Source organism: Myxocyprinus asiaticus, chromosome 18, assembly GCF_019703515.2.
Source record: "Myxocyprinus asiaticus isolate MX2 ecotype Aquarium Trade chromosome 18, UBuf_Myxa_2, whole genome shotgun sequence".
NCBI lineage: Eukaryota > Metazoa > Chordata > Actinopteri > Cypriniformes > Catostomidae > Myxocyprinus > Myxocyprinus asiaticus.
The window spans coordinates 44,972,167-44,987,798 of record NC_059361.1 but is presented as its reverse complement, the minus strand read 5'-3'; the positions used below and the strand labels follow the sequence as shown (position 1 = coordinate 44,987,798).

The 15,632-nt window shown below is 37.6% G+C and overlaps 2 protein-coding genes across 3 annotated transcripts; one reads left to right on the top strand and one right to left on the bottom strand.

Annotated features, from left to right (window-relative positions):
• On the bottom strand, window positions 1–9,476 carry LOC127456319 (protein phosphatase 1 regulatory subunit 3E-like). Of its 2 annotated transcripts, XR_007899818.1 has the most exons (2): window positions 8,093–9,476; window positions 1–2,485 (listed from the first exon to the last, which is right to left on the bottom strand). XR_007899818.1 is itself a non-coding variant. In XM_051724758.1 (1 exon), the coding sequence occupies exon 1, from the start codon at window positions 9,166–9,168 to the stop codon at window positions 8,248–8,250; it is 921 nt and encodes a 306-aa protein (XP_051580718.1). In that variant the 5' UTR covers window positions 9,169–9,476; the 3' UTR covers window positions 2,780–8,247. The 2 variants fall into 2 exon arrangements, 1 of the variants encoding a protein (XP_051580718.1); XM_051724758.1 differs by lacking the exon at window positions 1–2,485 and having other exon boundaries at window positions 2,780–9,476.
• A 15-nt stretch (window positions 9,477–9,491) lies between these two features.
• Window positions 9,492–15,495, top strand: LOC127456314 (uncharacterized). Its single transcript, XM_051724753.1, has 3 exons — window positions 9,492–10,313; window positions 10,495–10,716; window positions 12,004–15,495. The coding sequence occupies exons 2-3, from the start codon at window positions 10,522–10,524 to the stop codon at window positions 12,916–12,918; spliced, it is 1,110 nt and encodes a 369-aa protein (XP_051580713.1). The 5' UTR covers window positions 9,492–10,313; window positions 10,495–10,521; the 3' UTR covers window positions 12,919–15,495.
• The last annotated feature ends 137 nt before the right edge of the window (window positions 15,496–15,632 follow it).

The following is a 15,632-nucleotide window of genomic DNA, read 5'->3' as shown; positions in this document are numbered from 1 at the left end:
AAAAAAAAAAAAAAGATCCCCTTAGCATTTAGCATATGGAAAATATATATATTCATAAAAAACAGTGGCATTATTTAAACAAACTGGCATTTAAGGGGTTAAAATCCTGAAAATGAATGAATATTTGGTAGTTATGATCAGGACTGATGTTGGTTAAAAAAATGAACTCATTGAAAGTGGAAAATAATATTAATATATAATATTATTATGGCAGTTTTTTGACACAGACATTTTTGTCCTCTAAGGACCTCTGAATAAAAGCTGTTTTTGCATTTATACCAAATCATTTTATTTCAAAAGAGCAAGAAAAGACTGCTTTCCATGATATGTCTTCTTAAACAGCATTATAAATACATATCAGCATTAATAAGTCAAGACTTCATTAAAACTATACATGGATTATCAGCTAGCTAACAATTAATAATAAAAAAAGTAACATTACACATCATCACTACATTCTTATCACTAACAACATACGTTCGACCACTATTTCGCTTGCATAAAATGAAAATGTTGGCCGATGTTTCGGTCCTCCAAGAATCACGGTATGCCAAACATGGCGCCGAGCAAACTTGTGAACCAAAATGTGCAGGAGCAAACCCTGTATATTGTTGCGGCTCAAGCATGCGCAAACTAATTAAATATCGACATTTGCTGTTGCTGTTCAACATTAAATCTCTTTCCACACAGCTTTATTAAATCTGTTGCTACAACATTTGGGGAATAATTATTGGCCTAACATGTAATTTTATGTAGATTCACAGATTCACATTTTCTCGTTTCTGTGACTCAAAGTACAGTTTGCTGGATAAAATGCAATTTCATTTTTTAGTGCACAAATAGAAAATTATATTCATTGCATACACTTAAATATTTATACACTATGTATCATATTAAATATTCTGAAAAAGCATTAGGGTTAATTTTCAGAAAACATTAACCCTTTCAGAAAATTAAAATTCTTACCAAAACTTTACATGTTGTCAGCCACTGACTGTGTCTTGTGAAACACAAAGTTTTATTCCTGCAGGGGGCGCTCGATGCTCTGAAACCCGAATCCTCCATGCATCAGTTTTTAAATTTCAGACCGTTTTATATCATTTTGGAGACATTTTACACTGGATAGTTATTTTTAATAAAAATTGATAATTGCAAGGATTCATACCTGTGAATGGAAATCCGCCTCAGCATTATCTATTCAAGCATTTTCAAAAATTATTCTACAGTAATAACAAACGACTGCAGTGCTGAGAAAAGTAACAGGTACTACGTGAAACCGGCGTGTACGCTAGAGGGGGATTGTGCAACACTAGTTGGGTGATACCAACTCGTTTAACGGAGGGGGAACAATTTTTTAATTCTCAAGACTGACTTAGAAAACACCGCTGAACTGCTCATACTTTACTAGCATCATCGACCGAACACAGATTTTTCTGCAATCCAGGGCTATTGTTGCAGACCTCTAAAATCTGTCTGCGACTACAATATCTGACCAAAAATCATGTAGTTAGGGCTCAGCTTAAGTAACTTTACAAATCCAAAAAAGCCTGAAGTCATCTAATCCAAAAGTCATGAAGGTGAAATGATGCCCAGCAAGTGCCCTTTTTTGTCTGTCTATAAGAAAACTGTGCAGACCAATCGATTCAAGGACTAGCTTCAGTTCAATCTGTGTGATGGTGGTTTCATTACAATGTCAAGGGCATCAACAGCTAAAGCTTGTATTCTATTGAGGGAGAAACAAAACAAAGCCTTACCAGCTTAAATTCAACACTTACTTTGCTCACAATTATAATGAATTATCTAATTGTTAAAGCTAGAAGAGACAGAGCCCTATCAGACCAAGTAATTGACTTTTATGTATGTATAACTAGGTTTATGGGAGTCCAAATGATGACACCTCAGCATTTTATAGCACAATAGTAGGCTATTTTATTAGCAAACAGAGAGAGAACTGTGAACATGAGGTGTATGGGTCTCCCTCATTAACATCAGCAGATGTTGAAGCTGAAGGAACAATGAGGTATTACACATTAACTCTACCTCAAAAGGCCTTTAATACATGGTTTAACAGAAATATGCTACTACAGACATTCACAATATAAATGAAGGTGCAGGAATGCTGTACATGCAAACGACAGATATACAGTGTACTCGTCAAAAGTAAAAAAAGAGAAAAACACGTGAAAAACATCATGACACACTGATACAACAGGATAGGTCTTGCATAGATTAAAACAATGTATTTTGTGAAACAGTATACTTCTTACAGACAAGCTATTTTCTTCCACAAACATCAAATTGCTTTCAAACAACTAAATGATTACATCAAGACACTAAAATATCAACCATTTCTTAAGGTTCATTCAGTTTACCTTCAAACTGTCCCAAAAATCAACTTTGACTTATTTTTTAAAAACAAAGAAATAAACCCAGTGAAAGAAACATATTGCACAGAATAGAGGCATTTGAGAAGTATAGCTTCTGCCTGTAAAAAAATAAAATAAAAAATCAACAACACTGAAGCATGATGTTCATTTGTGCAGATATCATTCATAGGAGTCTATATATAACTTTCCAAAGGCAGATAAAGATGCTCTATTTATACCATATGAAGAGTAATTTTACAATCATTTGTCATTCAGTAATAAACATATCAATGTGCTTAAGATCTAAAAGCCTGACATGAACATCATTGCACTTCACAGATATTTTGAACTGACTGATATAGTATATATATATTTTTTTTCAAGTCTAAAATTCTTTAACCTATTAAATGAAGTGCTCAACTACAGGCCATTTAGAGGACAGGGAGGGAACTTGTGTTCTGAATAATTTTGCATTCCCTCACAATACATTTATCTATCCTATAAGAAATTTTATTTTATTTTTTATCCCATTTTGAAATGCCCAATTCCCACTACTTAGTAGGTCCTCGTGGTGGAGCGGTTACTCACCTCAATCTGGGTGGTGGAGGACAAGTCCCAGTTGACTCTGCTTCTGAGACCATCAATTTGTGCATCTTATCACGTGGCTCACTGTGCATGACACCGTGGAGACTCACAGCATGTGGAGGCTCATGCTACGATCCACGCACAACTTACCACGAGCCCCATTGAGAGCGAGAACCACTTAATCATGACCACGAGGAGGATACCCCATGTGACTCTACCCTCCCTAGCAACCGGGCCAATTTGGTTGCTTAGGAGACCTGGCTGGAGTCACTCAGCACACAATGGATTCAAACTTGCGACTCCAGGGGTGGTAGTCAGTGTCAATACTCACTGAGATACCCAGGCCCCCTATACAAAAATTAACAATGGTACAAGTTAAACTGTAGTAACCTTGTTGTTTTTTGTTGTTGTTGTTGTTGTTTTTGTTTTGTTTTTTGGCAGAATGATTGATTTTTATTACATAGTTTTGGTTTTCCTGCATTATTACAATGAATATCATGGTTAAAATACGGTTACTGTAGTAAACCTTATTCCATAAAAAATAGTGTGGTTACTATGGATTTACAGCACATAACATAGTTGAACTATGATTACTATAGTAAAACCATGGATAAAGGTATTGCGAGGGAACGCAAACTATTGTTAGGGAACGCAAAACTATTTCAGAAAATAAATTCCCTCCCTGTCCTCTAAGGAGCACTGTGCTCAACAACATTTGACTAATTTCAAAAAGTTTCTAAGACACTACTGCAAACACTGAATTAATGAAAAACGTTTAGATTCAATTAATCCAAAATTATAACTAAGAACGATGCATCTAAAGCTTAACCTAGGACCAATCACACTTCCAGCTACCTTGCAACCTTAAAGTTTCAGTGGCAGTAATACACCACCCTACCTAACTGAGAAACAGTCTCTGATATAATTGTGTTCCAGTGCACTTTTGCCAGTGTCCTGTTTAGACCACCAAACTTCAAATCTAAGGATATTCAGTGATGGCTTGACAATCATATACTACACTCCAAGTAATTAAAAATACAGACAGCACTTAGCTCAGCCAAAACTTTAAGCTTACACAATGTGAGATATATTAAATACTGGCATGTCAGAACACTTGCTACTTCATTGCTTCCACATGAAAGACAATTTCACAATGTAACAGTTTGTTTGATTATGATCTGACCTACAGTATGTCAAAAATATACATTTCCTCTGAAACTACCTACTTATTTGGTTTTGTTCTGAAAAAATATAAATGTATCCTCAATACATAGCATCTGAATTAAGAGACAATAAACCAAAATTAGCTGGAATAATATAATGCCTTCTTTATAGTTGGCCTACATATGTTTATGGTCTGAGGTAAGTAGTGTCAGTCAAAATAAACCCCAACAGGGTAAGCCGTGGGGTCTCTCTTGTATCATCCTGAACTGGATTATCACGCTAATGACCAAATGACTGTACATTATCCTGCTTGTTACAAGGCTACCAAAAAATGGTCAATATTGATCTGAGATAATATATATATATATATATATAATATTATTAATTAAAAGAGACTGCAGAGTTATCTGAGAGACATGAAACAAGCACAATGTGGGAGAACAGTCAATTATACAGTTTAGTGGTCATTATAACAAAAATATTTGACTGCACAATATCTTTGAATCTAAAAAATATGATTGACCTTTATAGGTCCAAAAAACCTGTTTGATTTTTTAAAATCTTATCTGAGAAGTATGGTTTATCAATCTATTTCTGAACACGCTAAGCACAAACAACATTTTGTCATTTTGTTGTTTTCGCAAAATAAACTAATTTCTTTATATTTTGCAGAACTTTACAGAGCCCCTTAGGTGTCAAGCTGGGTAAAAAAAAAAAAAAAAACTGTACTAACATTAACCGACTTATTATTTAAGAGGCCTCAACTCTGCCACACTCATTTATTTATTTTTCTCGCATTTTCTGTGCTGATTTTTAGGAAAAATCTGCTGAATTCTGCGGAAGGGTTTAAACACAGCAACTTTAATAAATGGACCTGAGAGTACTACACACTTATTGGTAGCTTAAAGCATCTTGAAATTAGCCAAAATATTTCATAAACAAACATGCACGGGATGGGGAATGCGTAGAACTTTTATGAATGACAGATGTCACATGTGTGCAGATTCTGTCTGGGCCTCATTCAGAAATCAGAATGAATTAACATCTACAGATGCACAATTGACTGTACATTGTCCGACTGCCTGTATGGGAGCTGCTCCACTCATGATTGCAAAGCACTGCTGAAGATGGAGCAGTCAGGTCAGTGAGCTACTAAACATACAGGATATCTTTCAGGATATCAACTAGAGGTAGATGATACATTGGTTTTACCTATTAATCGGTGCCGATAGTTGCTTTTTGGAACTATCAGTTATCAGCAAAAATCTATGTCGATATTTGCCGATAGTTTTTTCATAATTTCAAAATAAGAGCCCCCAGTGTGTTTCAGGCTTGTTCCTACTTAAAAGTCCCGCTTTATGCACTAAATCTAAAACAAATTCTGGTTATTATTATATGGATTTTGGTTGAACAAAAAACTGCATCTGGGATTTTATTCAATTTGGACTATTTGTCTTTGCCTGCCATAGAAAAAAAAGAATAAGAACATTTTTTTGACATTGTATAAATCGATTTTAAAAACTATTGGCCGATTAATTGGTTATTGGCCTTTCCCACCACCTTAGTTATCATATCGTCAAAATTCACTAGCGGTCGACCTCTAATATCAACAAACATCTTTGTTTTCAAAGCATTTCGCAGTCTTGCACAACAATATCTACTTGAACTCTTTCATCCTTACTCTCACCCTTAAGCACCCAGGAGCCAGAAGGCACTGCCAATAGACTTTTGAAGACTTTCTTTAGTATATCTGTGAAATTTCATCTCTTCCCACCTTCAAAACTCAACTGAAAATGTATCTTGTGGACAATGTTTCTGAGATTTGTTTCTGGCCTTCCGCTTACACTAATTTTTTTTGTATCTGTTTCTCCAACCTTTTTAATTGTTTCTGACATTTTTCCTTTTTTTTTTATTTCTTTTTGTATTCTGTCATTCTTGTATCTGTGTATTTTGTTTCTTGTCATGCATTTTAGTGCTCTTTAAAGGTGCTATTAAAAATTAGTATTAAAGATGAGTATTAGTTATATAAATACTCAACTATATGTTGTAAGAATGGCATGTCTGTCCTTAAAGTAAAGTTCAATCGACAGCATATGTGGCTTAATGTTGATTACCAAAAAATATAATGTTGACTGTACCTTAATTGCTTAAAAAGAAAAAAATCACAGTTACAGTAAGGCACTTACGATGGAAGTGAATGGGGCCAGTCCATAAATGCTAAAATACACCGTTTCAAAACTATAGCCACAAGACAGTAAAGATACACTCACTTCACACTTTATTAGGAACACCTGTTCACCTACTTATTCATGCGATTATCAGCCAATCGTGTGGCAGCAGTGCAATGCATAAAATCATGCAGATCTGGGTCAGGCGCTTCAGTTAATGTTCACATCAACCATCAGAATGGGGAAAAAATGTGATCTCAGTGATTTCGACTGTGGCATGATTGTTGGTACCAGACTGGCTTGTTTGAGTATTTCTGTAACTGCTGATCTCCTGGGATTTTCACGCACAAAAGTCTCTAGAGTGTATAGAGAATGGTGCCAAAAACACCCAAAACATCCCAGCCTTGTGAGATGAGAGAGATCAACAGAGAATGGCCAGACAGGTTCGAGCTGACAGAAAGGCTACGGTAACTCAGATAACCACTCTGTACAATTGCAGTGAGCGGAATAGCATCTCAGAATGCACAACACGTCAACCTTGAGGCGAATGGGCAACAACAGCAGAAGACCAAGTACTTTATTAAGACCATAGTGTAATAAATAAAGTGCTCAGTGCGGGATAATTCAGTGTGATAAAACTGCATACTAACCAACTTTGTCGTCATAGCCAATAAACAGTAAAATCATGTTAACATGTATAATGTTTATGTTTTGCAGCTTTACATTTGAAACTGTGTATTTTAACATTCATGGACTGGCCCAATTCACTTCCATTGTAAATGCCCTAGTGTAAACACAATTTCCTTCTTTCTTTTTTTAAAACCAGGGAAAAGTAAAACATTTATATATATATATAATGCCACAAATACTGTCTTCTGAACTTAACTTGTACTGAACCCAGAACATTCCTTTAAGGACACCGGTCATAAACTGTTTTTTCACTAACCATCTAGCAAATGGTACAAAAGCACCTGTCACCTTCAGCAACCCATCTAATAGATGAATAATTAACACCTATTATATTGTATAATATTAATATAATTTTCTCTTTAATCATTCCCCTTTCCTTACAAAAAATAAATAAATCAAAATGATTTATTGCCAGCTGCCACTTGCTTCATTGTTGTACACTGATGAACTAAACTTTGACTTAATTGTTAACAGAAATGTACACAACGCCATATTTTCTCTGTATCTGAAAATGTAAAATATAAGAGTCATCAGGCTGGAACAGAAAACGTGCGCATGGATGACAGCATGACACCTCTGCTCTGTTTCTTATTGCATCACTCGCATAACTCGCTCAAGCTTTTATATGGACCCCTACTGTATGTCTAAAACATATAAAAGCTTCAATTACTATTTCGGAGGTAAAGCCAAGCTTAGCTAGCTGCGATTTGATGTGAAACAAGCATCGCGAGCACAGCGATGCACAAGCGGCATGATTTCACACGCGCTCTGGGGATTATGTAACCCAATATTAAACAATTTCCTCAGACAGCACAATGCGACTACAGCTGAATGCTATCCGGGTACGGTTTGTTACTCATATTTAAATGCTGCTGCTTATTTTGATGAATACATGATAGCAGTCCTGTCTGCATGACCATCGACCCTTGTACTGCGGCCAGAATCCATAAGCATTTCACAATGACGTAGATATGCCTAACAATGGCACTCGTCGGTTGAGTTTAGTGGTTCCCTAGCTGACTTCACTTTCCTATTTTCTACAAGAAATCGCATCAGTGCGAAAGTGACATGAGCATGAACAAAAAATGTTGAGGCGTTTTGCGCATTTGTGGTACATACATTTTTCTGGAAGGTCCTTTTAGAAATGCGCGCTCACGGTACGGGTACACCGTTGGCGAAATTACGAATCCTACTACGGTGGAAGACACTACGTCACCTAATTAATATTCAGGAGCCACGCCTTCACCGTAGTGGAACTCGTAATTTTGCGCACACTAAATGAAATGAATCCACCCGTTTTCCCATTCCCTCGGAGGAGAGATTTTAAACCTGTGGCGTCTCACTTTGTAATTGTATCCATTGTTGTTGTCCCAAAATTCACCCCCTCGGACACAGTACTTTACGGCAAACTGCAGGGTTCCGCCACACTCCAGAAAGCTCGGGGCGATGATTTTGAAGCTAAACTTGTCCGTCAGCCCGTCACTTGAATGGGGGACGTAAGACGCCAGAATATCCATAAATGTCGTCCAGTTATTTAATGTGTACCTCAAATAGACGCTTTTCTCGAAAGCCAAGTTGAGAACCCGCACGATCCCCGACAAGCTGAATTCATCCGCATGAACCGACTCCAGCAAAACCTTCACTTCCTTCACTCTGTCTAGGAAGTGTGGCAGAGATCCTGGATTTGTGAAGAGCAGCTCCAGGAACACGGACTGGCTCGATGTGTTCGAATTGTCGAAGTTGTTCAAGTGGAGAGCTCTGGCTTTCTTGAATTTGTCAATGATGCGCTCTGGTACCTCAGGCATTTCCGTGTCATCAAAGTGTTTGATAGAGATCAGGTCCAGACCGAGAGAGTCTGCGAATCGGACCCTTTTCTGAATGCTCGGGCTCTGGCTTCGTGCGATCTCTAGTTTGGCTCTTTCGGCCGGTGTGGGGAGAGATTTGCACCTGCGGCGCTGCGTCGGGCTGTGCGGGGGCTTCGGGAACGACTCTCTTCCCCTCGGTTTCTCATTCACTACGCTGATTTCTAATGGTTCGCAGTCTTCATGGGTGTCCTTCTCTCCCTCTGTGTCCCCGTCTCCGTCCTCCAGTTTCTGCTCTGATGCTGCCAAGCTCCCGAACAGCCCAGCGATACAGCTGTAGTTTCTGGGGATGCAGTTCTTGGGAGGCAGCATTGCCACAGTCTCGGCTTCCATAAAAGAGTTGCAAAATCCGTTTAAATTGTTTAAGTCGAGGTCTGAAAAGCCGGTTACTTAAGCATGATACGGTCGTCGACGGCACTGCGGATATCTGAACCGGTCTTTGCCGTGATGCTGCTGTGGCGACCTAATGCCTGTCAGTAAATGTACCAATCCTAGTATGCCAAAGCCCAAGGTCATGAATATCAATTAGGTGTAGCCGACCTTTCTCGCTATCCTTAAAAGGTCTAGTCAAGAACCCTAATTAATATTAATGAGCCAAAACAACAGTAGATTCGTTCATTCGCTAGTTGACTAGTTGACCAATCAATGAGAAGTACTGGGCGAACGTCATGTCACGTAATTAATATTCATAAAGCGAGTCGTCACCATAGTAGGATTCGTAAATCTTGCCGGTTAGAGAGACACACCCCTTCAGTCACAAACAGTCCGTGCGCTCGATCACGTCTCACACAGTAGATAAAAAAAACACCTCAAGTGCAGTTCAGAGCAGAGTAACCATGTTTATACTACATTGTGGGGACCCAATGTACCCACAAGGATAGTAAAACCTGAGAAAACCTACCTTGTGGGGACCGCTGGGGAAATGGCTTATTAAACATGCTAAACGATGTTTTTTTGAAAATGCAAAAAGGTTTCTGCGAGGGACGGTTAGGTTTGGGGGTAGGGTTGGTGGATAGAAATTATCGTTAGATCTGTATAAAACGCATGGAAGTCTATGGAGAGTCCCCACAATGATATAAAAACACGGCAAGTGTATTTTAGAGAACGCTTCTGATAATAATGATGTGTGTGTGTGCTCAAAACAACAACAATTGCGAACTGCAAATGCGCAACGTTATTCCGTTTAAATAATACGAATGGCAACACAACTGGCTCTACACTATGGAAAAGAAACAAAAGCAGTATAATATCGAGGCGCAACAGTGTTCATTGCGCAGTCTTGCTGATCTACATCTCGTCTTTTTCCACCATATCATGCTCTCGCGCGCATCGCTGCCTTCTGGTCGTCATGACAACAGCGTCCAAAACAGCCGGTCACACAGTGTTTGTTTACTTCAAAACAACTGAAACATCACTTTATGCCTTTATACTCCATATATTAATCCGCGTATAAGATGTCAGACGCTTAAAATTTAACGGTAAGTTTTAAGTTTAAGTTTGCAGTGTTAAATTAGGTGTCTTGTTTATTGCAAGTTTCATTTGTATTTGCTGTGTTTACCCTTTAGGTGTTAAATTCATTAAGATGTCAGATCAGTCGCTCCTCATCTACACCTAAGTCTTTTCTGGCATTACAGAAATGTTTTCTTTGTTGTGCCACAGGTTGCATTGTGATTGAAGCTTCCCGGAATGAATATCACTGAAGCATGTGAATCAGACTTTACTGATGCTGAGAAACAACATGCGGTTCTGGACAGCACAGATGGGGACACAGAGTCATTGGACAGACAGTATGTCCATGTGCTGTTAGATATCAGTGAAGAGGATGATTGGAGGGAGCAGGACATACATGAGATTCAGAGTCAGACTGGCTGGGAAGATGCTGTGAGTCTAATTAACACAAATTGTTTCATTTAAGTCCTATATTTTGCTGTTGTCTTAAATGTTAGATTGTAGACCATCCTTGAGCTTGGGAATAACGACGCTATAGAAATACAATTAAAAAATATTGTTAACAGGGTTTAAAATTAACACACGCCAACCAGGGGCAGAGCTAGGGGGTGGCCAGGGGCCGTGGCCACCATGGACAGAAGCCTGGCCACCCCACTTGCAATGGCCGTTTTGGTCATTTTTTGTCTTGGGCACAATTTAGTTCGTCTTTCTACACCAACAACCCTCCAAAGATGTGCCACCACAGACTGATCGCTGGACCCTGCCTGGCCACCCCTGTAAAAAACTCCTGGCTCCGCCCCTCCGAGCTCTGGGACAGCGCAGAGCGAAACTTGCGTGATTCTCTCTGGCTTTACTCGATATCAGGGTGGCCAGCGGAGACCACAAAATTTATGTGACCCATTTGAATTCTACAGAGAACATTCTAGTATAAAGCTCTGTAAGTCAAACTCAAACTGCTAGACAGCCCTGACATTGTAAACAGCACTGACGAGGTAAAGATGAAACCAAATAATACACATATCTGCATTAACCTAACCACAGTAATGAGGAGTCATCCATGGTCTTACCTGTGGTAATGGCCTTATCATTACAAATGCCACTGTTAAACAAGGGTAGAACAATCAAACTTACATAAGGGCAAGCACAATTTAGAATGAAGGGGTTAAAACTTCCATGAATTATGGACAAATTATTGACAAATATTCCTCCTGTCCTAACTGTCCATGCCATAGAAATTCTAAAGGTGACTTAAATCATTAGGCTTGTGTCCTGCTAAACTAATATCATTCACATTCAAATAAACTGTCCAAACAAACGCATTTACCTTTTTCATGGGGGATTTTGGCTAGTGACCTTGGAAACTAGTAGCCACAGTGGCCGGTGAGCCAAAAAGATAATTTCAAACCCTGATTGTTATCTAGATTATCTCCCCGGATCTACGGAGCCCCTTAGAAGACAGGGAGAGATTTTTTTGATGAAATAGTTTTGCTTTTCCATCACAAAATTTTATCATGGTTTTACTACAGGAACCCTAGTTTAACAATGGTATTTGTAGTATAACCACAAAATGAACCAATTTATTGTGAGGGAACACAAAGCTATTTCAGGGAGAGAAAAAAAATTCTCCCTTGTCCTCTAAGATCTAAGTACGGATCTACGCCATTGATTAGACATATTTATTTTAAAGTGAGAAACTCACAGACATTATTATTTCAACAGGTTGAGGGATGGGGGAGATCTCCCCCTCTTGCTTTATTCCTTCAAGCTCAAAGGAAGGGGAAGAGAATCAAGCAAAACATTATAAACTCTCATTGCATCCTGTGTGCTGAGCTGAATCTCCCTATCTATTGCACAGCTGGAAGTGCTCCCGAACCTTGCTATGACATTTCAGAGGAAAACTTCAGAAAGACTGACCCTACCCCTCAGGGTTTTGTCAAGAAAGCTCACAACACCCCTTCCTCTGCCTCCTCAGATGTAATTCACTCTCAGCAAAATAAATCAGGGCCATTCATTAATAAATTGCCATCTGGAGATGAACAATGTGCACACAACAAATCTCTTTCAGTCTGCTATTGCCATACAGCTCCATGTTTAATGCTGAAGGAAAAGGGAGTTGGTAAGGTAGCTCTCAGCATCAACAGTTTTAGTGTGTTGCCCCCTGTCAAAGAGTCCAGAAATCTGAGGAGCTCCAATCTTTTTAAAAGGATGGAGCCAATAGACTGGTGCCCAGCAGAGGAAGGAGTCACTGAGGCCATGACACCTGGCGCCACTGATGCTGTCACAGTTGGTGAAAGAGTGGGTGTCAATGGTGAGAACAGCTATCAGGGATCTCCCACCTCTAAACACTGGCTGGGTCAGTACAGCAATGACCTGCCATCTACTTGTAACATTATTTTGAATAAGAAGTATGAGCTGCCCTCCAGGACAGCAGCAGATACATTACCTCGGTCTACATACCCACTGGGAGCTAACCTCAGACAGGATGAGCTGGCAAGGCCTTTCTCCAGGAACAACACCAGTTATAGACTTTATTCTGGACACAAAGTGAGGAGTCAGAGAAGACCTGAACCTCAGCATTTAATGCTGACTGGAACTAGACTTCCAATGCCAGTGTTCAGTCAAAGAATATTATAAATTTTGTCACTCTCTATACACTTTTATTTTGTTGTTGCTTGAGTAAAGAGAGACAAAAAGAAGTATTGTGATTCTATTTTTAGACAGCATGAGACTCAGAACACAAGGCTAACACTTTGAAGTTTTACCATGGTTTTACTATTTTATTTAACATATTTTAAACATTATATAGATATTTGTGGTATAGTAATAGTACCATTAGTAATATTACAAGAAAAAAACAAAAAACCCATAATAATCACTCTGCATGGTAACTACAGTTTTACTAGTAACACCATGGTAAATTTGTGGTGAAAGTATGGTTTTTAAAACCACCAAAAAACATGTCATTATTAAAATTAACAATAGTATTAGTGGAGTAAACCTGATGTAACCATTATTTTTGTGTGTGGTAAGAACCTCAGCGTCTAATGCTGACTGGAACGAGACTTCCAATGCTTGTGTCTATGTACCACAAATTAATCATGACGTTACTGTAGTAAAACAAACTTTTTTGTTGTTTTTGTTTGACATAATCATTATTATTATTTTTTTTTCTCCATTTTTTTGTTTTTCCTATTATTACTATGGTTATCATACCACAAATATCATAGTTAAAATAAGGTAAAATCATGGTAGATTTTGTAGTTACGGTTTTAGTACAAATACCATAGTTGAACTATAGTTACTTCAGTTAAACCATGATATAGTTTGTGGTTACTATGATTTTACTGCAAATACTGTACCATAGTTCAACTACACTGAGAAAAAAGGAAAGCAACTCTTTTGAAAATACAAAATCATTACACTTGAAATCAACTTTATACATTTATGTTTGAGATAACAACATAATTATATTTTGGAAAGTCCAAGTTATACTCCAAGCCTTTATCAAAAAGTGATATGATCACATTGCTATGAAATTCTAACAAGTGGTTCACTCAACATGATTTTTAATGCTTGCTCAATTAATGTTTCTTTAACATTTGGTCTCAACTTAATTTCATTGTGTACAATCTATCTATGTCTAGCTATGTTCACTTGATCCAATTGTATTGGGACTATGTAAATCATATTCATTGCATCAATGTATTGCTGAAAACGGGTGGGGGATTTCATGTTCCCAGCATGCTTTGCATGGGACTGGATTGGAAAAGTTAATTTTAAATTTAAGTGTCATTTTAATGTATTTCTATTAGTGCTGTCAGTCGATTATTTTTTTTTAAAATCGTGATTAATTGCATCATTTTTGTAGTTAATCACGATTAATCACAGATTTAAAAAGTGATGAAATTGACGCTATATATTAGTGTTGGGTTCGAGTCCACCTTAGTCGAGTCTGAGTCTTTAAACAATCAAGTCCGAGTTGAGTCCGAGTCCAAAAGGGGCCGAGTCTGAGTCAAGTCTGAATGAATCTGAATTAAAATTGTAACCGTAAACTCAACATCAATATTTTAAGCTTATTTTAAACTTCACAACTAAGAAAAACAGTTTGTCAATATAAATGTAACAAAAACACCTCTATTGCATTTCATATATACATTTTATGATTAGTATCCTGCTGAACATACTTCAAGTGGTTTCAGAATGAAAGCATATGCTTTAGGTGTATGAAGACAAAACTGTCCTTCAACACAATTCTTATTGCATTCTGTTGACTTTTTCAGTTATTTGTTGATTATTCCCCTCCACTCAAACATACACCAAAGTGAAAACTTAATTTTAAATTTGTCAATTCAATTGAATTGAGTTTTATTTAAAATTATCCCTATCTAAAGAAATAGTAGTCTATACTGAGATTTCTTTCGGAATCTTTTTTCTCTATCTGCCAACTGATTTGGGAAAATACGTACTGTAAAAATGAGTCATCACAGTAGTTATTAGCACTCGCTGAGAAGTTACGGCTCACGATTTGACTGTAAATGCTACATCCAAAATCACTGGAAAAGCCCACTGATAATATGAGGGCCATGTCGTTACGGACATGATTTTCTAGTTAATTTGCGGGAAACTGCATAATGCAGGGCAGTTCTGCATGCCGCTCGTGTACCTAAACTCCTGATGCATCCATGTACGTCTCATAGCAGCTGCCACAGAATATATAAATATAAATAATAATAATTGATATTTGCTTGAGCGGCAGCCGTGTTGGTCTGCAATCAGTCTGAAATCTTTAAATACCAAACAAAGAAAATTTCATTGAGCTCTTCTTTAACCGCAAAAGGAGAACAATAATTTTGAGTCATAAATTTAACAGAATTTTCCTTCAAAAGTGTCAGAGATATAGGCTAAAAAAGACGTGCATAAGTTACCTGGTGGTTTACAATAAAAATAAAATAAACATTTAAAATAAAAACGTCATAACCAACTTAATTCATCTCGTAACATGAAGTTTAGCTTCATACACAAACTCTGTCAAAGAATAATACATTTATTTTATAGTCTATAATTAAATGATGCCCAAAATATCCTAATATTTTATTGTGCATGGTTAAATATTGTGAATGGTGGACAAATGCTGTAAAAGAATGTATTTTAAGCAGTTTGTCAATGCTTTGAAAATAGTCAATCAGTAATAAATAGGTGCTGTTTATCTGTTTTGAGTTGCTGTCTGCTTTAACGCTTTTCTCCTCCGACTATTTCAAAAGTTACACAGTTAATTCATCAAGCTATTATGGACCAGTTCAAGCTGACAACATTGTGTGGACCACAAGAGACTACAGAAGCCTACATGT

Coding starts and splice junctions, on each gene's coding strand:
- LOC127456314 (XM_051724753.1), top strand. CDS start 10,522: ATGAATATCACTGAAGCATGTGAATCAGACTTTACTGATGCTGAGAAA. Junction 10,717..12,003: donor AGACTGGCTGGGAAGATGCT/GTGAGTCTAATT, acceptor TTATTTCAACAG/GTTGAGGGATGGGGGAGATC.
- LOC127456319 (XM_051724758.1), bottom strand. CDS start 9,168: ATGGAAGCCGAGACTGTGGCAATGCTGCCTCCCAAGAACTGCATCCCC.